This window comes from Oncorhynchus mykiss, chromosome 26 (genome assembly GCF_013265735.2).
Source record: "Oncorhynchus mykiss isolate Arlee chromosome 26, USDA_OmykA_1.1, whole genome shotgun sequence".
NCBI classification, from domain to species: Eukaryota; Metazoa; Chordata; class Actinopteri; order Salmoniformes; family Salmonidae; genus Oncorhynchus; species Oncorhynchus mykiss.
In genome coordinates, this window is record NC_048590.1 from 45,038,077 (window position 1) to 45,062,797 (window position 24,721).

The window sequence follows — 24,721 nt, forward strand, 5'->3', positions numbered from 1 at the left end:
CATGCTTTGCCAGTCAGTCGTTAAGGCAGTGAGCTGATTCATGCTTTGCCAGTCAGCCGTTAAGGCAGTGAGCTGATTCATGCTTTGCCAGTCAGTCGTTAAGGCAGTGAGCTGATTCATGCTTTGCCAGTCAGTCGTTAAGGCAGTGAGCTGATTCATGCTTTGCCAGTCAGTCGTTAAGGCAGTGAGCTGATTCATTTGATGTCAGCACTTTGAACTCGGCCTTGTAAACTTTGTTGTAATCCGATAGACTTTTTGATGACCATTTGAAACCAAAAGTTATTTTATTGCTAGAACAATAAAGGCTGTGATAGCTGTAGGTCTAATTGATATGTTCATTCATTTACCCAGTAGGCTAGAGCAATTTTGATTTCATGTATTGGTATGAAAATAAACACAGAGCATTTCCCCAAAATACACGTTTTTTGGCTTCAAATACAATAACAATGGTTGTCTTTTCTTACTATAGACCTATTTGATCATCATGCTCTGCCTGCATCTCTAATCCCCATCTGTAGCATACCTGTATCTGGTAGAATACATTTACACTTTTCTCTCTCCATCAGTCTTGCTTGTCCATCTTCCTCAATATTTCAACAGATCAATCTTTCTGTCAAAACGTCATTAAATATTGGTAAGTTATTTAGCTATAGTGTAGATGTAGGACTGTTTCTTTACTAATTACACAGACAGTGCCACTACTGCAATAATATCAGACAGAGAGAGACAAGCTGGCAGAGGGGGAAATGTGAGAGCCGCCCCTTTTGTAGGCTGCTATGTTGCAATCAATATTCTCGGTGCCGTCTTGTTTAAACAAAATGTTTCAATATTCTCCGAGCAGCCTCGTTCGTTGATACAATGTTTAAATGTTCTCCGAGCCACCTTGGTGATACAATGCTTCAATATTCGCAGAATGTTTCCTTCCCTGGTGAATAATGCAGACAGGCAAATGCTAAAATTAGCGGGAAGCGCATGAGCTAATGCCGGCGGGAAGCACAGGAGACACTGACACTGTCATAGTTCACTGTGTGCACCGGTCCACAAGGGTGGCTTCATATAGCCTATAGCAGGAGATTGGCAAACTTTTTCACGTGGAGTGCCAATTTACAATTGATCCTACCATTTCTAAAGATCTGCATGATGACTTTCATAAGCATTGCAGGCTGCCTAACTGTGCCTCAAAAAAAGTCTAACTGCCAACAACTAACTAATTACAATGAACAGAAACATGTAATGTGTTGGTTCAGTGTTTCATGAGCTGAAATAAAATATCCCAGAAATGTTCCATATGCACAAAAAGCTTATTTCTCTCAAATTTGGTGCACAATTTGTTTACATTGCTGTTAGTGAGCATTTCCCCTTTGCCAAGATAAGCCATCCTGACAGGACTGGCATATCAAGAATATGATTCAACCGCATGATCATTACACAGCTGCACCTTGTGCTGGGGACAATAAAAGGCCACTCTAAAATGTGCAGTTTTGTCACACAACACAATGCCACAAATGTCTCAAGTTTGGAGGGAGTGTGCAATTCGCATGCTGACTGCAACATTGTCCACCAGAGCTGTTGCCAGATAATTGAATGTTAATTTCTCTACCATAAGCCGCCTTCAACATCATTTTAGAGATTTTTGCAATACATCCAACTGGCCTCACAACCACAGACCACGTGTATGGCTTTGTGTGTGCGAGCAGTTTGCTGATGTCAACGTTGTGAACAGAGTGCCCCATGGTGGCGGTGGGGTTATGGTATGGGCAGGAATAAGATACGGAACAACAAACACAATTACATTTTATTGATTGCAACTTGACTGAACAGAGATTCCGTGACAAGATTCTGAGGCCCATTGTCGTGCCATTCATCCGCTGCCATCACCTCATGTTTCAGCATGATAATGCACAGCCCCATGTCGCAAGGATCTGTACACAATTCCTGGAACCTGAAAATGTCCCAGTTCTTCCATGGCCTGCATACTCACCAGACATGTCACCCATTAAGCATGTTTAGGATGCTCTCTATCAAAGTGTATGACAGCATGTTCCAGGTCCAGCCAATATCCAGCAACTTTGCTCAGCCATTGTAGAGGAGTGGGACAACATTCCATAGGCCACAATCAACAGCCTATTCAATGTGTTGCGCTGCATTAGGCAAACAGTGGTCACATCAGATACTGATTGGTTTTCTGATCCACTCCCTTATATTTTTAAAGATATCTGTGACCAACAGATGCATATCTGTATTCCCAGTCATGTGAAATCCATAATTGAGGGCCAAGTGAATGTATTTCAATTGACTGATTTCTTTATATGAACTGTAACTCGGTAAAATCTTGTAAATTGTTTCATGTTGCTTTTATATTTTTGTTCAGTATGTATAGTTGGCTAATAGACAGAGGCGCTGTCCATTCAGCACCATGCCACGGAGCTCCACTAAACCTACCTGTACGGAGACGTCGTCCATTCTGCGGTTCTGAATCACGGGCACGGACTTAACTCACTTTAAAAAGTCATGTGTAGATTTTCCTTTTGTATTTCGTGATTTTCGTCATTCTTTGGTCGAGTTTGTTTGTCTTCATGCGTCCTTGTCGATTGTAGGCCTGATGTAGGCTATTATACATTTGATTTCAATGCCTGTCTAGGATTTATCTGTCGTAGTTGGTAATAGTGGTCAGCTGTTTTATACCGTGGTTCCTTTCACCTTGATGTCCGCATTTGAAGTTGGGATGGTTGTGACTTGATAGCGTGTATTATGCATCTATTTCATGTTCACTGTTTGCGCGATTCCACAAGTAAATTAGTCAATTCATGATAAGGTTGAGTAGTGGTTGACATTGTAGCCTACACGCAGTTCCACATTCCTTTAAAACAAATATTGCAATGATAATTAATGCCTGGGGTAATTTGTATGAGTTTTAGCTGTTCTCCAAAATAGCATTTTAGAGTTGAAAAAGTAAGTATAAATGCAGTAAATGAGCTTCAACCATAGGTTTAGCAGAACTAATGCAACTAGTACAGTAGCATACAGTCATTGTACAGTAGGCTATTCCCATTTCCGGGTTATGAGACAGACAGCGTGGTAGGCAGCATCACAGGCTGGAAGTGTTTGGTTTGATGAAATCAGGAAGTTGACGTTTTTCCTTTGCAATCCGTGCTTGTGTGTGTTCCTTCGGCTATTTTGTCTTCGGTTAAACTTTCACTTGTGGATGTACCGAAGTTTAGCCTGTTCAATGCTTTAGAAGAGCAAAATCAGTACCATTCGACAGTGCTTGAACACTGCGGACAATGCGGTGAGTAAATATTCCTTATCAACCACACTCATTAACGAGCAACAAGTGCGCACGTTTCGCAAACAAATGTGTCTACTTGCTGTCACTGGACGCACGTTTGGCACGTTTCAGAGTTTATAAGCCTAATAAAGTCAACTTGTTAAAGAATCAAGACCATGCACACAGTGTGTGGTTTTAAAGATGTGGCATGTGTAAACCAAAGTGAATTAACTGAAGTGTCGTGTGTGTTCAAGGCGGTCAGAAATAGTAACGTCTCTGTTTTTATAGTTCTGGCTGTAGACTAGTGTGTGTTCAAGGCCGTAAGAAATAGTAACGTCTCTGTTTTTATAGTTCTGGCTGTAGACTAGTGTGTGTTCAAGGCAGTCAGAAATAGTAACGTCTCTATTTTTATAGTTCTGGCTGTAGACTAGTGTGTGTTCAAGGCCGCCAGAAATAGTAACGTCTCTGTTTTTATAGTTCTGGCTGTAGACTAGTGTGTGTTCAAGGCCGCCAGAAATAGTAACGTCTCTGTTTTTATAGTTCTGGCTGTAGACTAGTGTGTGTTCAAGGCCGTAAGAAATAGTAACGTCTCTGTTTTTATAGTTCTGGCTGTAGACTAGTGTGTGTTCAAGGCCGTAAGAAATAGTAACGTCTCTGTTTTTATAGTTCTGGCTGTAGACTAGTGTGTGTTCAAGGCCGTAAGAAATAGTAACGTCTCTGTTTTTATAGTTCTGGCTGTAGACTAGTGTGTGTTCAAGGCCACCAGAAATAGTAACGTCTCTGTTTTTATAGTTCTGGCTGTAGACTAGTGTGTGTTCAAGGCCGCCAGAAATAGTAACGTCTCTGTTTTTATAGTTCTGGCTGTAGACTAGTGTGTGTTCAAGGCCGTAAGAAATAGTAACGTCTCTGTTTTTATAGTTCTGGCTGTAGACTAGTGTGTGTTCAAGGCCGTAAGAAATAGTAACGTCTCTATTTTTATAGTTCTGGCTGTAGACTAGTGTGTGTTCAAGGCCGTAAGAAATAGTAACGTCTCTGTTTTTATAGTTCTGGCTGTAGACTAGTGTGTGTTCAAGGCAGTCAGAAATAGTAACGTCTCTGTTTTTATAGTTCTGGCTGTAGACTAGTGTGTGTTCAAGGCCACCAGAAATAGTAACGTCTCTGTTTTTATAGTTCTGGCTGTAGACTAGTGTGTGTTCAAGGCCGCCAGAAATAGTAACGTCTCTGTTTTTATAGTTCTGGCTGTAGACTAGTGTGTTTTCAAGGCGGTCAGAAATAGTAACGTCTCTGTTTTTATAGTTCTGGCTGTAGACTAGTGTGTGTTCAAGGCCGTAAGAAATAGTAACGTCTCTGTTTTTATAGTTCTGGCTGTAGACTAGTGTGTGTTCAAGGCCGTAAGAAATAGTAACGTCTCTATTTTTATAGTTCTGGCTGTAGACTAGTGTGCGTTTTACACAGAGATAATTTAAAAATACAAATTCACTAAATTAGGCAACTGTGTCTGGGTGGGTATAATTTGTGGAACGGGGTGGGTATAATTTGTGGAACGGGGTGGGTATAATTTGTGGAACGGGGTGGGTATAATTTGTGGAACTGGGTGGGTATAATTTGTGGAACTGGGTGGGTATAATTTGCGGAACGGGGTGGGTATAATTTGTGGAACGGGGTGGGTATAATTTGCGGAACGGGGTGGGTATAATTTGCGGAACGGGGTGGGTATAATTTGTGGAACTGGGTGGGTATAATTTGTGGAACTGGGTGGGTATAATTTGCGGAACGGGGTGGGTATAATTTGTGGAACGGGGTGGGTATAATTTGCGGAACGGGGTGGGTATAATTTGCGGAACGGGGTGGGTATAATTTGTGGAACTGGGTGGGTATAATTTGTGGAACGGGGTGGGTATAATTTGTGGAACTGGGTGGGTATAATTTGTGGAACGGGGTGGGTATAATTTGTGGAACTGGGTGGGTATAATTTGCGGAACGGGGTGGGTATAATTTGTGGAACGGGGTGGGTATAATTTGTGGAACGTTCCAACAGGAATCTGTTCCAAGAGCTTTGTAAAGTACAAGGATGTCAACAAACAACCCATTCAAAGTAGCACGATCACTTCACATAGCTGTTTATTGTATATGGGTCTGAAACAATAACACGAGAAGTCATAAAAGTTGTAGTATAAAGCTTCTCGTACTAGACACAAGTACATTATTCTAATTAAGGCATCTCGACAACTATAGTTGTAAATGTTGGGTGGCAATTTGTGTATCCATTAACTTGTTGTTATGCAATGTGAGTGTGTGACTGCTTTCACTTTCTCTAGATCAAACCTATGTCTGGCTGTCTGCATGACTGGCTGTGTTTCGCAGGGATCTGACTAATGGCCTCTTCCTCTGTCCTCCCTCCTACCACAGCCCATCTCTGACCAGTGTCTTCCACCACACCAGTGACTCAGACTGGGACCAGTCCCACTGACCACCACCACCCTGTGCTGGTGCTAGTTCAGTCCTGCCCTGCTGTTGAGGAGGAGGCATGTCCTACTGGTCAGTCGGCCTCTCCAAGGCCACTGGAGACATACAGAGCAACAACATGGAGGAACAAGAGAAACACGATCTTGAACAAGATGGTGAGAGAATTCACTTTTACTGTATTGTACTTATCTCAGAGTCTTTTCCTTATTCCTTACATTGGATGAGAATGTCCAAGGTCCCATCAGACCTTTAGAGAAGGATATGAGTAGAAAGAATGCAAGGAATCAAGGAAAGACGGCTTGATAATGAGCCATAGGCTGGTTAATGTGTTTTCCCTGGTTGTGGTTAGTACTGGAACATTCTTTGTGTGTCTGTTTCCAGTTCAACCCTCTGCCAAAGTCCTGTGTCACTGTGTCTTGTTGCAGTTCCGCTGACAATGTAGCATTGTTCAATACATGACCAGTGTGGCTCTCAGGCTACTGGTGAAACATAGAGATACTGTATCTGTGTGTGTGTGTGTGTGTGTGTGTGTGCACATACACATTTTACTATACTAGTAAACCAAATAAAATTCAGAGAAGTGAGGACATTTCGCTGGTCCTCACTTGTAAAAAAGGCTATTCAGGAGTTATGTTTAGGGTTAGAGAAAATGTGATTTTGAATGGGAATCAATTGTTGGTCCTCACAAGTTTAGTAAGGTATGTGAGACAAGAGTTCAGGTAGTTTGTCTAGGCACCTTGGTTGGACTGGGAGCTAGTATCAGCCAACATTATCATACTGTTTAAAAAAAACAAACCATTTTTAGGTATTTAATTGTTGGTTAATTAAGGGCTTGTAAATAAGCAGTTCACTGTAAGGTTGTATTCGGCGCATGGGACAAATACAATTTGATTTGATCCCCTTTAGATACTGTGTTCTGTTAGACTGCTCCCAGATCTGTTTGTGCCATTGGCATAACAATCACCATAGGAGTTGTCAAGACGGCACAAACAGATCTGGGATCAGGCTACTGTTCCGTGGCAGTCGGAGACGTTTTGACTGTGAACCAGCGGATTCAGAATTGGTGAGGCTCATCTGTGTCTGAGTGTCGGCTGCTTAAATATAGAAGACAGAACTGAAACAACAACACCACTGGGTTCAGTCAAGTGGTGGCAGCAGCACTACTGTATCCTATGTTACTACTGAAGCCACTGTAGCACCGTCTGAAACAACAACACCACTGGGTTCAGTCAAGTGGTGGCAGCAGCACTACTGTATCCTATGTTACTACTGAAGTCACTGCAGCACTGTCTGAAACAACAACACCACTGGGTTCAGTCAAGTGGTGGCAGCAGCACTACTGTATCCTATGTTACTACTGAAGTCACTGCAGCACTGTCTGAAACAACAACACCACTGGGTTCAGTCAAGTGGTGGCAGCAGCACTACTGTATCCTATGTTACTACTGAAGTCACTGCAGCACTGTCTGAAACAACAACACCACTGGGTTCAGTCAAGTGGTGGCAGCAGCACTACTGTATCCTATGTTACTACTGAAGTCACTGCAGCACCGTCTGAAACAACAACACCACTGGGTTCAGTCAAGTGGTGGCAGCAGCACTACTGTATCCTATGTTACTACTGAAGTCACTGCAGCACCGTCTGAAACAACAACACCACTGGGTTCAGTCAAGTGGTGGCAGCAGCACTACTGTATCCTATGTTACTACTGAAGTCACTGCAGCACTGTCTGAAACAACAACACCACTGGGTTCAGTCAAGTGGTGGCAGCAGCACTACTGTATCCTATGTTACTACTGAAGTCACTGCAGCACTGTCTGAAACAACAACACCACTGGGTTCAGTCAAGTGGTGGCAGCAGCACTACTGTATCCTATGTTACTACTGAAGTCACTGCAGCACTGTCTGAAACAACAACACCACTGGGTTCAGTCAAGTGGTGGCAGCAGCACTACTGTATCCTATGTTACTACTGAAGTCACTGCAGCACTGTCTGAAACAACAACACCACTGGGTTCAGTCAAGTGGTGGCAGCAGCACTACTGTATCCTATGTTACTACTGAAGCCACTGCAGCACTGTCTGAAACAACAACACCACTGGGTTCAGTCAAGTGGTGGCAGCAGCACTACTGTATCCTATGTTACTACTGAAGTCACTGCAGCACCGTCTGAAACAACAACACCACTGGGTTCAGTCAAGTGGTGGCAGCAGCACTACTGTATCCTATGTTACTACTGAAGTCACTGCAGCACTGTCTGAAACAACAACACCACTGGGTTCAGTCAAGTGGTGGCAGCAGCACTACTGTATCCTATGTTACTACTGAAGTCACTGCAGCACTGTCTGAAACAACAACACCACTGGGTTCAGTCAAGTGGTGGTAGCAGCACTACTGTATCCTATGTTACTACTGAAGTCACTGTAGCACCGTCTGAAACAACAACACCACTGGGTTCAGTCAAGTGGTGGCAGCAGCACTACTGTATCCTATGTTACTACTGAAGTCACTGCAGCACTGTCTGAAACAACAACACCACTGGGTTCAGTCAAGTGGTGGCAGCAGCACTACTGTATCCTATGTTACTACTGAAGTCACTGCAGCACTGTCTGAAACAACAACACCACTGGGTTCAGTCAAGTGGTGGCAGCAGCACTACTGTATCCTATGTTACTACTGAAGTCACTGCAGCACTGTCTGAAACAACAACACCACTGGGTTCAGTCAAGTGGTGGCAGCAGCACTACTGTATCCTATGTTACTACTGAAGTCACTGCAGCACCGTCTGAAACAACAACACCACTGGGTTCAGTCAAGTGGTGGCAGCAGCACTACTGTATCCTATGTTACTACTGAAGTCACTGCAGCACTGTCTGAAACAACAACACCACTGGGTTCAGTCAAGTGGTGGCAGCAGCACTACTGTATCCTATGTTACTACTGAAGTCACTGCAGCACTGTCTGAAACAACAACACCACTGGGTTCAGTCAAGTGGTGGCAGCATCACTACTGTATCCTATGTTACTACTGAAGTCACTGCAGCACTGTCTGAAACAACAACACCACTGGGTTCAGTCAAGTGGTGGCAGCATCACTACTGTATCCTATGTTACTACTGAAGTCACTGCAGCACTGTCTGAAACAACAACACCACTGGGTTCAGTCAAGTGGTGGCAGAAGCACTACTGTATCCTATGTTACTACTGAAGTCACTGCAGCACTGTCTGAAACAACAACACCACTGGGTTCAGTCAAGTGGTGGCAGCAGCACTACTGTATCCTATGTTACTACTGAAGTCACTGCAGCACCGTCTGAAACAACAACACCACTGGGTTCAGTCAAGTGGTGGCAGCAGCACTACTGTATCCTATGTTACTACTGAAGTCACTGCAGCACTGTCTGAAACAACAACACCACTGGGTTCAGTCAAGTGGTGGCAGCAGCACTACTGTATCCTATGTTACTACTGAAGTCACTGCAGCACTGTCTGAAACAACAACACCACTGGGTTCAGTCAAGTGGTGACAGCAGCACTACTGTATCCTATGTTACTACTGAAGTCACTGCAGCACTGTCTGAAACAACAACACCACTGGGTTCAGTCAAGTGGTGGCAGCAGCACTACTGTATCCTATGTTACTACTGAAGTCACTGCAGCACCGTCTGAAACAACAACACCACTGGGTTCAGTCAAGTGGTGGCAGCAGCACTACTGTATCCTATGTTACTACTGAAGTCACTGCAGCACCGTCTGAAACAACAACACCACTGGGTTCAGTCAAGTGGTGGCAGCAGCACTACTGTATCCTATGTTACTACTGAAGTCACTGCAGCACTGTCTGAAACAACAACACCACTGGGTTCAGTCAAGTGGTGGTAGCAGCACTACTGTATCCTATGTTACTACTGAAGTCACTGCAGCACCGTCTGAAACAACAACACCACTGGGTTCAGTCAAGTGGTGGCAGCAGCACTACTGTATCCTATGTTACTACTGAAGTCACTGCAGCACCGTCTGAAACAACAACACCACTGGGTTCAGTCAAGTGGTGGCAGCAGCACTACTGTATCCTATGTTACTACTGAAGTCACTGCAGCACTGTCTGAAACAACAACACCACTGGGTTCAGTCAAGTGGTGGCAGCAGCACTACTGTATCCTATGTTACTACTGAAGTCACTGCAGCACTGTCTGAAACAACAACACCACTGGGTTCAGTCAAGTGGTGACAGCAGCACTACTGTATCCTATGTTACTACTGAAGTCACTGCAGCACCGTCTGAAACAACAACACCACTGGGTTCAGTCAAGTGGTGGCAGCAGCACTACTGTATCCTATGTTACTACTGAAGTCACTGCAGTACCGTCTGAAACAACAACACCACTGGGTTCAGTCAAGTGGTGGCAGCAGCACTACTGTATCCTATGTTACTACTGAAGTCACTGCAGCACCGTCTGAAACAACAACACCACTGGGTTCAGTCAAGTGGTGGCAGCAGCACTACTGTATCCTATGTTACTACTGAAGTCACTGCAGCACTGTCTGAAACAACAACACCACTGGGTTCAGTCAAGTGGTGGCAGCAGCACTACTGTATCCTATGTTACTACTGAAGTCACTGCAGCACTGTCTGAAACAACAACACCACTGGGTTCAGTCAAGTGGTGGCAGCAGCACTACTGTATCCTATGTTACTACTGAAGTCACTGCAGCACTGTCTGAAACAACAACACCACTGGGTTCAGTCAAGTGGTGGCAGCAGCACTACTGTATCCTATGTTACTACTGAAGTCACTGCAGCACTGTCTGAAACAACAACACCACTGGGTTCAGTCAAGTGGTGGCAGCAGCACTACTGTATCCTATGTTACTACTGAAGTCACTGCAGCACTGTCTGAAACAACAACACCACTGGGTTCAGTCAAGTGGTGGCAGCAGCACTACTGTATCCTATGTTACTACTGAAGTCACTGCAGCACTGTCTGAAACAACAACACCACTGGGTTCAGTCAAGTGGTGGCAGCAGCACTACTGTATCCTATGTTACTACTGAAGTCACTGCAGCACTGTCTGAAACAACAACACCACTGGGTTCAGTCAAGTGGTGGCAGCAGCACTACTGTATCCTATGTTACTACTGAAGTCACTGCAGCACTGTCTGAAACAACAACACCACTGGGTTCAGTCAAGTGGTGGCAGCAGCACTACTGTATCCTATGTTACTACTGAAGTCACTGCAGCACCGTCTGAAACAACAACACCACTGGGTTCAGTCAAGTGGTGGTAGCAGCACTACTGTATCCTATGTTACTACTGAAGTCACTGCAGCACCGTCTGAAACAACAACACCACTGGGTTCAGTCAAGTGGTGGCAGCAGCACTACTGTATCCTATGTTACTACTGAAGTCACTGCAGCACTGTCTGAAACAACAACACCACTGGGTTCAGTCAAGTGGTGGCAGCAGCACTACTGTATCCTATGTTACTACTGAAGTCACTGCAGCACTGTCTGAAACAACAACACCACTGGGTTCAGTCAAGTGGTGGCAGCAGCACTACTGTATCCTATGTTACTACTGAAGTCATTGCAGCACCGTCTGAAATGACCTTTTATAGTTATGGGCCCTGGTCAAAAGTAGGGCACTATCCGTAGGGAATAGGGTGCCATTTTGGACGGACACTACGTAAATATACTGTAGATGCTTTAGAAAGGCTCTGTGGAAGAATTGACACCTCCATGTTTTCATTCAGAAGGGCATTTTCTCGTCTCATAACATGTTTTTAAATCATATTGATTGTGGAATTTGAAACTTTGACATTTAGATGGTTCATAAAATTGCTTGTTTGTCGGTGATGTCTGGAACAGCAAAATCAGTGTCTAGAAGGGCAACTGTGTCTTACTCAGTACCAGTGGCAGGTGTGATAGACCACATATAGGTTGTGAGAGTATGAAAAATGGCGTGTGTGAGAGAGCGAATGAAAAAGCATGTGTGAGAGAGACAGAAACTTTTACTCTTCCTCTCTCTCTGTCCCCTTTCTCTCTCTTCCTCTCTCTCTCTCTCTCTTCCACTCCTCTCTCTCCCCTTTCTCTCTCTCCCTCTCTCTCTCTGTCTCCCACTCCCCTTTCTCTCTCCCTATCTCTGCCTCTTCTACTCCCCCCCCTCTCTCTCTCTCCCACTCCCCCCTCTCTCTCTCTCTCTCCCACTCCCCCCTCTCTCTCTCTCTCTCTCCCACTCCCCCTCTCTCTCTCTCTCTCTCTCTCTCTCTGTCCCACTCCCCCCTCTCTCTCTCTCTCTCTCTCTCTCTCTCCCACTCTTCCACTCCTCTCTCTCTCGCTCTCTTTTCCACTCCCATTTTTCTCTCTTTCCCCCTTTCAATTCAATTGAATTTATTGACATGGCAAGTTCATTATTACTTACATTGTCAAAGTATACATATCGAAAAATAAATATATATTTGTATATATAAAATATATATATTTATAAATAAATGAATGTGGGATCAACAGTAATAGTGGTAGTGGACATGGGACTCCTCTCTCTCTCTCTCTGTCTTCCACTCCTCTTTCTCTCTCTCTCTCTGTCTTCCACTCCTCTTTCTCTCTCTCCTCTCTCTCTCGCTCTCCTCTTTCTCTCTCTCTCTCTGTCTTCCACTCCTCTTTCTCTCTCTCCTCTCTCTCTCGCTCTCCTCTTTCTCTCTCTCTCTCTCTCTCTCTCTCTCTCTCTCTCTCTCTCTCTCTCTCTCTCTCTCTCGCTCTGTCTCTCTTCCACTCTCCTCTCTCTCTCCCACTCCCCTTCTCTCTCCCTCTCTTTCTCTCTCTTCCACTCCCCTTTCTCTCTTTCTCTTCCACTCCCCTTTCTCTCTCCCTCTCCCATGTCTCTCTCTCTCTTCCACCCCTTTCTCTCTCTCCCTCTCTCTCTGTCTCTCTCCCACTCCCCTTTCTCTGTCTCTCTCTGTCTCTCTTTTCCTCTCCCTCTCGCTCCCTCTCTCTCTGTCTCTCTCCCACTCCCCTTTCTCTCTCCGTCTCTCTTTTCCTCTCCCTCTCTCTCCCTCTCTCTCGGTCTCTCTCCCACTCCCCTTGCTCTGTCTCTCTCTCCCACTCCCCTTGCTCTGTCTCTCTCCCACTCCCCTTTCTCTCTCTCTCTCCCTCTCTCTCTGTCTCTCTCCCACTCCCCTTGCTCTGTCTCTCTCCCACTCCCCTTTCTCTCTCTCCCTCTCTCTCTGTCTCTCTCCCACTCCCCTGTCTCTCTCTCTGTCTCTCTCCCACTCCCCTGTCTCTCTCTCCCTCTCTCTGTCTCTCTCCCTCTCTCTCTCTCTGTCTCTCTCCCTCTCTCTCTCTCTCTCTCCCTCTCTCTCTCTCTCTCTCTCTCTCTCTCTCCCTCTCTCTCTCTCTCTCTCTCCCTCTCTCTCTGTCTCTCTCCCACTCCCCTTTCTCTGTCTCTCTCCATCTCTCTTTTCCTCTCTGTGAGGCTGTGTGCTAAGTGAAGTATATCCCGGGAGAAGCAGGCAGAGAAGAGAGGTGGAGGGTTGGGTTACACTCTGCAGGGATGGGTGGTGGGGTAGAGATCGATAGGGGATAAAGACTGAGAGGCAGAGACATATCATCATTACCTTTCCTTTAGGACACTCCGGGAGGAGGGAGGGAGGGAGGGATGGAGACTGGTGGCTGGGGCCGCCCCCCCCCCTCCTCTCTGACACTAGCTCTGAGTGCAGCCAGCTAGCCAGCCAGCCACAGCCAGGGAGGTAGAAGGAGGGATGCAGAGAGAGCCATCGGCCATGCAGACAGGCTAGAGAGAGGCTCCTTGGATGCATAACACACTACAGAGGGAAAGGCTGTATGAGAAAAGAAACAAGCGATCTGAATGCCATGGGGAGATGGGAGACTAGAGAAGGGTCCAGTCTCATAGTATGAACAGGTATGCTACAGGACATGTGGCTGATGCGCTAGCCCAGAGTAAAACTGCTCAATGTAGTCACTGTGTAGCTGATGTAGCTAGCTGGGTGAATATAGTCTTGTTTACAGTCTGGAGCATATGTACAGGGCATGTTGTTGTACGTGTGGCTAAAGCTAATGCTACATCAGATTAGTGGTAAATCTGTGGGTTTAATGTACTTTAGCTGTGATTGACGCTAGTGTTAGCCTGTAGGATCTGAATGTTTACCTGTGCAGCTGTGTGTACTGTGGGCTAGTAGAGCCATGTTTTTAATTCAGAGAGAGATGGGGACCCTGAAGATTTAATTTTCACTCTGACTGACTGGGTTTCGGAAAATCTATTTTTATGCTTGTGGCTATACACTGTGACTATACATTTTGTGGCTATACACTTTGTGACTATACACTTTGTGACTATACACTTTGTGGCTATACACTTTGTGACTATACACTGTGACTATACACTTTGTGACTATACACTTTGTGACTATACACTTTGTGGCTATACACTTTGTGACTATACACTTTGTGGCTATACACTGTGACTATACACTTTGTGGCTATACACTGTGACTATACACTTTGTGGCTATACACTGTGACTATACACTTTGTGGCTATACACTGTGACTATACACTTTGTGACTATACACTGTGACTATACACTTTGTGGCTATACACTGTGACTATACACTTTGTGGCTATACACTGTGACTATACACTGTGACTATACACTTTGTGGCTATACACTGTGACTATACACTTTGTGGCTATACACTGTGACTATACACTGTGACTATACACTTTGTGACTATACACTTTGTGGCTATACACTGTGACTATACACTTTGTGACTATACACTGTGACTATACACTTTGTGGCTATACACTGTGACTATACACTTTGTGGCTATACACTTTGTGACTATACACTGTGACTATACACTTTGTGACTATACACTTTGTGGCTATACACTTTGTGGCTATACACTGTGACTATACACTTTGTGGCTATACACTGTGACTATACACTTTGTGGCTATACACTGTGACTATACACTTTGTGGCTATACACTGTGACTATACACTTTGTGGCTATACACTGTGACTATACACTTTGTGGCTATACACTGTGACTATACACTTTGTGGCTATACACTGTGACTATACACTTTGTGGCTATACACTTTGTGACTATACACTTTGTGACTATACACTTTGTGACTATACACTTTGTGACTATACACTGTGACTATACACTTTGTGACTATACACTTTGTGACTATACACTTTGTGACTATACACTTTGTGGCTATACACTGTGACTATACACTTTGTGACTATACACTGTGACTATACACTTTGTGACTATACACTTTGTGACTATACACTTTGTGACTATACACTTTGTGACTATACACTTTGTGACTATACACTTTGTGGCTATACACTTTGACTATACACTTTGTGACTATACACTTTGTGACTATACACTTTGTGACTATACACTTTGTGACTATACACTGTGACTATACACTTTGTGACTATACACTTTGTGACTATACACTGTGACTATACACTTTGTGACTATACACTGTGACTATACACTTTGTGACTATACACTTTGTGACTATACACTTTGTGACTATACACTTTGTGGCTATACACTTTGTGACTATACACTTTGTGACTATACACTTTGTGACTATACACTGTGACTATACACTTTGTGACTATACACTGTGACTATACACTTTGTGACTATACACTTTGTGACTATACACTTTGTGACTATACACTTTGTGACTATACACTTTGTGGCTATACACTTTGTGACTATACACTTTGTGACTATACACTGTGACTATACACTTTGTGACTATACACTGTGACTATACACTTTGTGGCTATACACTGTGACTATACACTTTGTGACTATACACTGTGACTATACACTGTGACTATACACTTTGTGACTATACACTTTGTGGCTATACACTTTGTGACTATACACTTTGTGACTATACACTGTGACTATACACTGTGACTATACACTTTGTGACTATACACTTTGTGACTATACACTTTGTGACTACACTTTGTGACTATACACTTTGTGACTATACACTTTGTGACTATACACTTTGTGACTATACACTTTGTGACTATACACTTTGTGGCTATACACTTTGTGACTATACACTTTGTGACTATACACTTTGTGACTATACACTTTGTGACTATACACTTTGTGACTATACACTTTGTGACTATACACTTTGTGACTATATACTTTGTGACTATACACTTTGTGACTATACACTTTGTGGCTATACACTTTGTGGCTATACACTTAGTGACTATACACTTTGTGACTATACACTTTGTGACTATACACTTTGTGACTATACACTGTGACTATACACTTTGTGGCTATACACTGTGACTATACACTTTGTGACTATACACTTTGTGGCTATACACTTTGTGACTATACACTTTGACTATACACTTTGTGACTATACACTTTGTGACTACACTTTGTGACTATACACTTTGTGACTACACTTTGTGACTATACACTGTGACTATACACTTTGTGACTATACACTTTGTGACTATACACTTTGTGACTATACACTTTGTGGCTATACACTGTGACTATACACTTTGTGACTATACACTTTGTGACTATACACTGTGACTATACACTTTGTGACTATACACTTTGTGACTATACACTGTGACTATACACTTTGACTATACACTGTGACTATACACTTTGTGACTATACACTGTGACTATACACTTTGTGACTATACACTGTGACTATACACTTTGTGACTATACACTGTGACTATACACTTTGTGACTATACACTTTGTGACTATACACTGTGACTATACACTTTGTGGCTATACACTTTGTGACTATACACTTTGTGACTATACACTGTGACTATACACTTTGTGACTATACACTTTGTGGCTATACACTGTGACTATACACTTTGACCCGTTGTTTGATTGTTTGATTTAATATTTGGCATTGGGGGGGGAATATATACATCCCTATATTGGGGTCGGGGTCATTTTCAAGAGTGGTGACACTTTAGTAACATGTTTGTATTTCACTTTACTCCCTGAATTGACTGAGTTGAAAAGGAATCCCCCCCAACCCTGCTACCTGTATAGATACACTATTTAACTTGGATCTAAAGTGCAAGGCTTTTAGATAGAATGACAGTAAGTGGCAGATGTTTGTCAGAATTCAGCCAGTGTTGGGTAGATCATTGATTTGACTTGATTAAATCACTGACTATTTCATCAGTATTACAGTGTGAAGTGTTGCTGTTGTTGAATCTCCAGGCTTAATTGAAGGTATCAACGACACTGAAACAACCGTTTTTCATCTATTCTAGAGTCGGTGCTGAGCCCGTCACATATGAACTAACTAGGTTATTGTACGTAGACTAGTAGGCTACAGCATTTTTAAACAAGACATTGAAGGCCTGATGGGAGTGTTTGGTATCTTGATAGAAAATCAAGGTGTCCTCTAAAATACTTTTGAGACATGGAAATCTTTCCATGGTGCTGGAACTGTAGCTCTCAAAAGAAACATCTCCTTATGTTGATTATCAAATCAAATCAAATGTATTTATATAGCCCTTCGTACATCAGCTTAGATCTCAAAGTGCTGTACAGAAACCCAGCCTAAAACCCCAAACAGCAAGCAATGCAGGTGTAGAAGCACGGTGGCTAGGAAAAACTCCCTAGAAAGGCCAAAACCTAGGAAGAAACCTAGAGAGGAACCAGGCTATGTGGGGTGGCCAGTCCTCTTCTGGCTGTGCCGGGTGGAGATTATAACAGAACATGGCCAAGATGTTCAAATGTTCATAAATGACCAGCATGTTCGAATAATAGTAAGGCAGAACAGTTGGGGGGGGGGGTCATCCAGAAAGGATGACCACATCAGTGAATCAACCCCCTCAGGTGACGCACCCCCTCCAGGGACGGCATGAGAGAGCCCCAGCAAGCCAGTGACTCAGCCCCTGTAATAGGGTTAGAGGCAGAGAATCACAGTGGAAAGAGGGGAACCGGCCAGGCAGAGACAGCAAGGGCGGTTCGTTGCTCCAGAGCCTTTCCGTTCACCTTCCCACTCCTGGGCCAGACTACACTCAATCATATGACCCACTGAAGAGATGAGTCTTCAGTAGAGACTTAAAGGTTGAGACCGAGTTTGCGTCTCTGACATGGGTAGGCAGACCGTTCCATAAAAATGGAGCTCTATAGGAGAAAGCCCTGCCTCCAGCTGTTTGCTTAGAAATTCTAGGGACAATTAGGAGGCCTGCGTCTTGTGACCGTAGCGTACGTGTAGGTATGTACGGCAGGACCAAATCAGAGAGATAGGTAGGAGCAAGCCCATGTAATGCTTTGTAGGTTAGCAGTAAAACCTTGAAATCAGCCCTTGCTTTGACAGGAAGCCAGTGTAGAGGCTAGCACTGGAGTAATATGATCAAATTTTTGGGTTCTAGTCAGGATTCTAGCAGCCGTATTTAGCACTAACTGAAGTTTATTTAGTGCTTTATCCGGGTAGCCGGAAAGTAGAGCATTGCAGTAGTCTAACTTAGAAGTGACAAAAGCATGGATTAATTTTTCTGCATCATTTTTGGACAGAAAGTTTCTGATTTTTGCAATGTTACGTAGATGGAAAAAAGCTGTCCTTGAAATAGTCTTGATATGTTCTTCAAAGAGAGATCAGGGTCCAGAGTAACGCCGAGGTCCTTCACAGTTTTATTTGAGACGACTGTACAACCATTAAGATTGTCAGATTCAACAGAAGATCTCTTTGTTTCTTGGGACCTAGAACAAGCATCTCTGTTTTGTCCGAGTTTAAAAGTAGAAAGTTTGCAGCCATCCACTTCCTTATGTCTGAAACACATGCTTCTAGCAAGGGCGATTTTGGGGCTTCACCATGTTTCATATAAATGTACAGCTGTGTGTCATCCGCATAGCAGTGAAAGTTAACATTATGTTTTCGAATAACATCCCCAAGAGGTAAAATATATAGTGAAAACAATAGTGGTCCTAAAACGGAACCTTGAGGAACACAGAAATTTACAGTTGATTTGTCAGAGGACAAACCATTCACAGAGACAAACTCTGATCTTTATTGATCATCAATTCCATTGGGCACCTTTGCCCTTTGTGTATTGATTGATCTTAGTAATACATCCCAGTGGTACAGGGATGTATGAGAGACTACATCATAAACTCCTGCACTGACTTAATAACGGACATGAATGTGACGGATCTTATGGGGTTTATACCTTTAAACCTACCTACCTCAGGGGGGGAACAAGGGCAGAAGGGTGGAGGAAAATCTTTTGAAATGGAATGCAGCCCAGGATGGCTCCCCTCCTGTCCAATCACAGAAATTAAATGATTAAGGATCCTGCTACACAGAATGAGCCAATCACAGAAATGAAAGGATTAAGGATCCTGCTACACAGAATGAGCCAATCAATCAGCAGATTACTGAGATTGCTGTCACTCTGCAGACAATGCATCCCTATAGTAATGACAGACACACACTGATCCAATGACCAGCCCTGTCTCTATGGGGGCGATTGTATCGCATGTCCCTGTGCATCCACGGTGACTTATTCAAATGCAATTCATCTTCATTGAGACAGGAAGTCCCTTTGCTTAACACCTCTTCAATGCAGTAAAGGTGAGATTTCCTTCAACTATAATCCACATTTGTTGAAAAGCGCCACATTTCTCCCCAGCGCCTTTTATGTTGATGAAACTAAAGAGAGGAGCATCCGTAAAATATATTCTGCTGTTCTGTCACGCTATGATGTCAGAAGGGAAAAAACTGTGTTCACGGTTTGAAGGAATTTGTTCCTTTTTTTAGTTTCCTAAAGGGACGTGTCAGTTTCACCTAATAGGTCACTTTAATGAAGAGTAGAGTTGAGACACTGCCTGATCCAATACCCAATCTACTAACTAGGGTTACAACATTCACATCACTTTCCCCAAATTCACAGGGTTTTCAGAAATACTAGTTGGAGGATTTTGTATTTTCTGCATATACCTTTCTGATTCTGGGAATCTTTTTACAGGGATTTGTGGAGAACCTGGGAGTTTTGGAAAAGCTACCATCGTTTTGCAAGTCTACCTATACGTTCCTATATGGGTCAGCTTGTGTCATACACAGACACTAATATATCTGTATCTGTGATGTCATAGGCCTACATCTTCACCTATCAGGAAACATTCTACACATTGTGATGTGATATTATGGGACACATCCCCACACGGATAACACATTTAGCTGGAGGAGGTGGAGAGGTGCGCTAGCTATTCTTGTGTTTACTGTTGGTGATGGACACATTTAGGAGGGGGAGGACTCTTCCTTGTTGTTCTGTCTATCAGATGGACAGATTTAGGAGGGGAAGGACTCTTCCTTGTTGTTCTGTCTATCAGATGGACAGATTTAGTAGGGGAAGGACTCTTCCTTGTTGTTCTGTCTATCAGATGGACACATTTAGGAGGGGGAGGACTCTTCCTTGTTGTTCTGTCTATCAGATGGACAGATTTAGTAGGGGGAGGACTCTTCCTTGTTGTTCTGTCTATCAGATGGACAGATTTAGTAGGGGGAGGACTCTTCCTTGTTGTTCTGTCTATCAGATGGACAGATTTAGTAGGGGAAGGACTCTTCCTTGTTGTTCTGTCTATCAGATGGACAGATTTAGGAGGGGAAAGAGGGAGAGCACTCTGCTTGCTGTGCCGTCTGGTCTGTGCTCTGCTTTGCCCTTCAAGGTCTCTTCACACACACAGACTGGCCAGGAAGACGGTATTGACGCATTGGGGTGCAGGCAGGTCTAATGGCTACAGTCCCTCTGGCTTTCTCATACAGCCTTTATAGCCCAGTCAGACTCTCACCATATTAATTATACATACATGTAGCAGCAGCAGCAGGCCCACTTCAGAGGGCTGCAGAGATGCTCAGGGCTGCAGAGATGCTCAGGGCTGCAGAGATGCTCAGGGCTGCAGAGATGCTCAGGGCTGCAGAGATGTTCAGGGCTGCAGAGATGTTCAGGGCTGCAGAGATGCTCATGGCTGCAGAGATGCTCAGGGCTGCAGAGATGCTCAGGGCTGCAGAGATGCTCAGGGCTGCAGAGATGCTCAGGGCTGCAGAGACGCTCACGGCTGAAGGGACGCTCAGGGCTGAAGGGACCCGCATGGTTGGTTTGAAGGGACCCGCATGGTTGGTTTGAAGGGACCCGCATGGTTGGTTTGAAGGGACCCGCATGGTTTGTTTGAAGGGACCCGCATGGTTGGTTTGAAGGGACCCGCATGGTTGGTTTGAAGGGACCCGCATGGTTGGTTTGAAGGGACCCGCATGGTTGGTTTGAAGGGACCCGCATGGTTGGCTTGAAGGGACCCGCATGGTTGGCTTGAAGGGACCCGCATGGTTGGCTTGAAGGGACCCGCATGGTTGGTTTGAAGGGACCCGCATGGTTGGTTTGAAGGGACCCGCATGGTTGGTTTGAAGGGACCCGCATGGTTGGTTTGAAGGGACCCGCATGGTTGGTTTGAAGGGACCCGCATGGTTGGTTTGAAGGGACCCGCATGGTTGGTTTGAAGGGACCCGCATGGTTGGCTTGAAGGGACCCGCATGGTTGGTTTGAAGGGACCCGCATGGTTTGTTTGAAGGGACCCGCATGGTTTGTTTGAAGGGACCCGCATGGTTTGTTTGAAGGGACCCGCATGGTTGGTTTGAAGGGACCCGCATGGTTGGTTTGAAGGGACCCGCATGGTTGGTTTGAAGGGACCCGCATGGTTGGTTTGAAGGGACCCGCATGGTTGGTTTGAAGGGACCCTCATGGTTGGTTTGAAGGGACCCGCATGGTTGGCTTGAAGGAACCCGCATCGTTTGAAGGAACCCGCACGGTTACAGGGACCCGCACGATTACAGGGACGAGGGACCCGCACGGTTACAGGGACGAGGGACCCGCACGTTTACAGGGACGCGCACGTTTACAGGGACCCGCACGGTTACAGGGACCCGCACGGTTACAGGGACCCGCACGGTTACAGGGACCCGCACGGTTACAGGGACGCGCACGGTTTGAAGGGACCCGCACGGTTTGAAGGGACCCGCACGGTTTGAAGGGACCCGCATGGTTGGTTTGAAGGGACCCGCATGGTTGGTTTGAAGGGACCCTCATGGTTGGTTTGAAGGGACCCGCATGGTTGGCTTGAAGGAACCCGCATCGTTTGAAGGAACCCGCACGGTTACAGGGACCCGCACGATTACAGGGACGAGGGACCCGCACGGTTACAGGGACGAGGGACCCGCACGTTTACAGGGACGCGCACGTTTACAGGGACCCGCACGGTTACAGGGACGCGCACGGTTTGAAGGGACCCGCACGGTTACAGGGACCCGCACGGTTACAGGGACCCGCACGGTTTGAAGGGACCCGCACGGTTACAGGGACCCGCACGGTTTGAAGGGACCCGCACGGTTACAGGGACCCGCGCGGTTTGAAGGGACCCGCACGGTTACAGGGACGCGCACGGTTTGAAGGGACCCGCACGGTTTGAAGGGACCCGCACGGTTTGAAGGGACCCGCACGGTTTGAAGGGACCCGCACGGTTTGAAGGGACCCGCACGGTTTGAAGGGACCCGCACGGTTTGAAGGGAAAGACATGGCTACAGTCTCTGAGTCTCTATATTAGATCACACACAGGAATTGATCTTCTCAAGATAACCTCAGAATCCCATACATACATACATACATACATACATACATACATACATACATACATACATACATACATACATACATACATACATACAGAAGACCCCATATTGACGAGTGATATTTTCAATGCAAAGCCTAAAGAAAGGATTGGTAGTGGCCACATCACAGGTTCTGGAGAAGAGAGAGGGGGAATAGGTATATTGGGAAAAAGTGTCATCCCAGTGGTAGAATAAGGAGCCAGCATCAGACTTGATGAGTACTTCTCTGTTGTGTTGTAAGTGGATTCAAACCAATCCAGGGTTGTGTATATTAAGGCACACAATGGGAAAAACAATGAGTGTTTCTTATTGGACAAGTCCATGTAGTCCCTCCCTGTTTCAGTCTGTTTTCCTCTTGTGCCTAATTAACACGATTCATGCCTAGTCCTTTAAGGTCACCAACTCAGGTCAACTATAATCTATATACTATAATCTATAGATACCAGGGCTGGGATTGATTCAATTTCAGTGCAGAGGATGAATGGTCATGTTTAAATTACCCATTGTTTTTCTATGTGGATTGTTCACCCCATGAACTGACCCACTGTGTGTATGAAGACCAGCATACTCAAGTGATGTTCAATCAGGGCTTGTGAGAATCTAGGTAGGATTTACCACCTGCTCTAAAACTCTGGTTGATGACAGACATTATTACCACACTGGAACCACTGAAGTGAAGTAATACTGACCTGTATTGAGATATCAGTTCACTCTTTCCAAAGGATGATAAATCCCAGGTTTATTCATTAGTGCAAACTGATGTTTCGGAATGAACATGAGAGCTTCTTATTGTATGTGTGTGTTCACTCCAAACTCCAACACTAGTCCAGTATCCAGAGAGAGAGAGAGACTGCATTCTTTAGCAGGGTGACCTATTTCTTACTTGCCACCGGTGCTCTGTGCACGCCTACTACCCCAATATTCTGTTACTGTGTTAGACTGCAGCTGGTCTGATCTAATGGAAGTATGTTCCGTTTCTCCTCTCTTCTGTCTCCTCTCTTCTGTCTCCTCTCTTCTGTCTCCTCTCTTCTGTCTCCTCTCTTCTGTCTCCTCTCTTCTGTCTTCTCTCTTCTGTCTCCTCTCTTCTGTCTCCTCTCTTCTGTCTCCTCTCCTCTCTTCTGTCTCCTCTCTTCTGTCTCCTCTCTTCTGTTCTCTTCTATTCTGTTATCTTCTCTTCTGTCTCCTCTCCTCTCTTCTGTCTCCTCTCCTCTCTTCTGTCTCCTCTCCTCTCTTCTGTCTTCTCCTCTCTTCTCTGTTCCTTCTCCTCTTTTCTGTTCTCTTCTATTCTGTTATCTTCTCTTCCTCTGTCCTTCTCTCCCCAGGTTCTTTGGCAGTGGAGGACATGGGAGCCAAGGCATCTGCGATGGGCAGCGGTGGAGCCTCCTCTCTGGGTCCGTCTCCAACCCTGGAGAACATCCAGGCAGCGTACGGGGAAGGGGAGAGCAGCAGGGCCCGGGAGCTGATCCAGCAAGCCTGCCGTGTGGAGTGTAGTGCAGCTAGTCCTCGGCTGGAGGGGGTGAGTGGAACAGAGGGGGTGAGTGGAACAGAGAGAGACAGACCTGTCTCGAAAAGACACGCATGCACACGCACACAAAATCCGAGACGGATCTGTCTCACATACACACCTTCATATCCTTGCACGCACAAACATTGTCACACACACACTAAATGAGAGCGCTTGCTGTGTGGAGGCCATTGTGTTTCTAGCCTAATGCAGATATGTGCTGTATAATGTGTGATGTGTGTTACAGAGATTGTTTTGGTGTGACTGTAACCATCTAATGTGTCATATGCTCCTGGTGTGGGACAACAACATGTTTACATTCATTTACGTGTGTGTGTGTGTATTTACATGTCACTGTGTGTGTGTGTATTTACATGTCTGTGTGTGTGTGTGTGTGTGTGTGTGTGTGTGTGTGTGTGTGTGTGTGTGTGTGTGTGTGTGTGTGTGTGTGTGTGTGTGTGTGTGTGTGTATTTACATGTCACTGTGTGTGTGTGTGTGTGTATTTACATGTCACTGTGTGTGTGTGTGTGTGTGTGTGTGTATTTACATGTCACTGTGTGTGTGTGTGTGTGTGTGTGTGTATTTACATGTCACTGTGTGTGTGTGTATTTACATGTCACTGTGTGTGTGTGTGTGTGTGTATTTACATGTCACTGTGTGTGTGTGTGTGTGTGTTTACATGTCACTGTGTGTGTGTGTGTGTATTTACATGTCACTGTGTTGTGTGT

The 24,721-nt window shown here is 44.9% G+C and overlaps 1 protein-coding gene across 3 annotated transcripts in view; it reads left to right on the plus strand.

The window, feature by feature from the left end:
- The first annotated feature begins 3,039 nt into the window (after nt 1–3,039).
- LOC110506180 (leucine-rich repeat serine/threonine-protein kinase 1) overlaps nt 3,040–24,721 on the plus strand; it is a 143,691-nt gene continuing 122,009 nt past the window's right edge. The window contains exons 1-3 of one of the 3 annotated variants that reach the window (XM_036964259.1): nt 3,040–3,289; nt 5,678–5,889; nt 23,811–24,004. In XM_036964259.1, coding sequence (XP_036820154.1) covers nt 5,796–5,889; nt 23,811–24,004 — 288 coding nt within the window. In that variant the 5' untranslated portion in view covers nt 3,040–3,289; nt 5,678–5,795. Of the gene's footprint in view, nt 3,290–5,677; nt 5,890–13,474; nt 13,656–23,810; nt 24,005–24,721 lie in introns of those variants that run through there. The other 2 variants (XM_036964258.1, XM_036964260.1) reach the window with 2 other exon arrangements.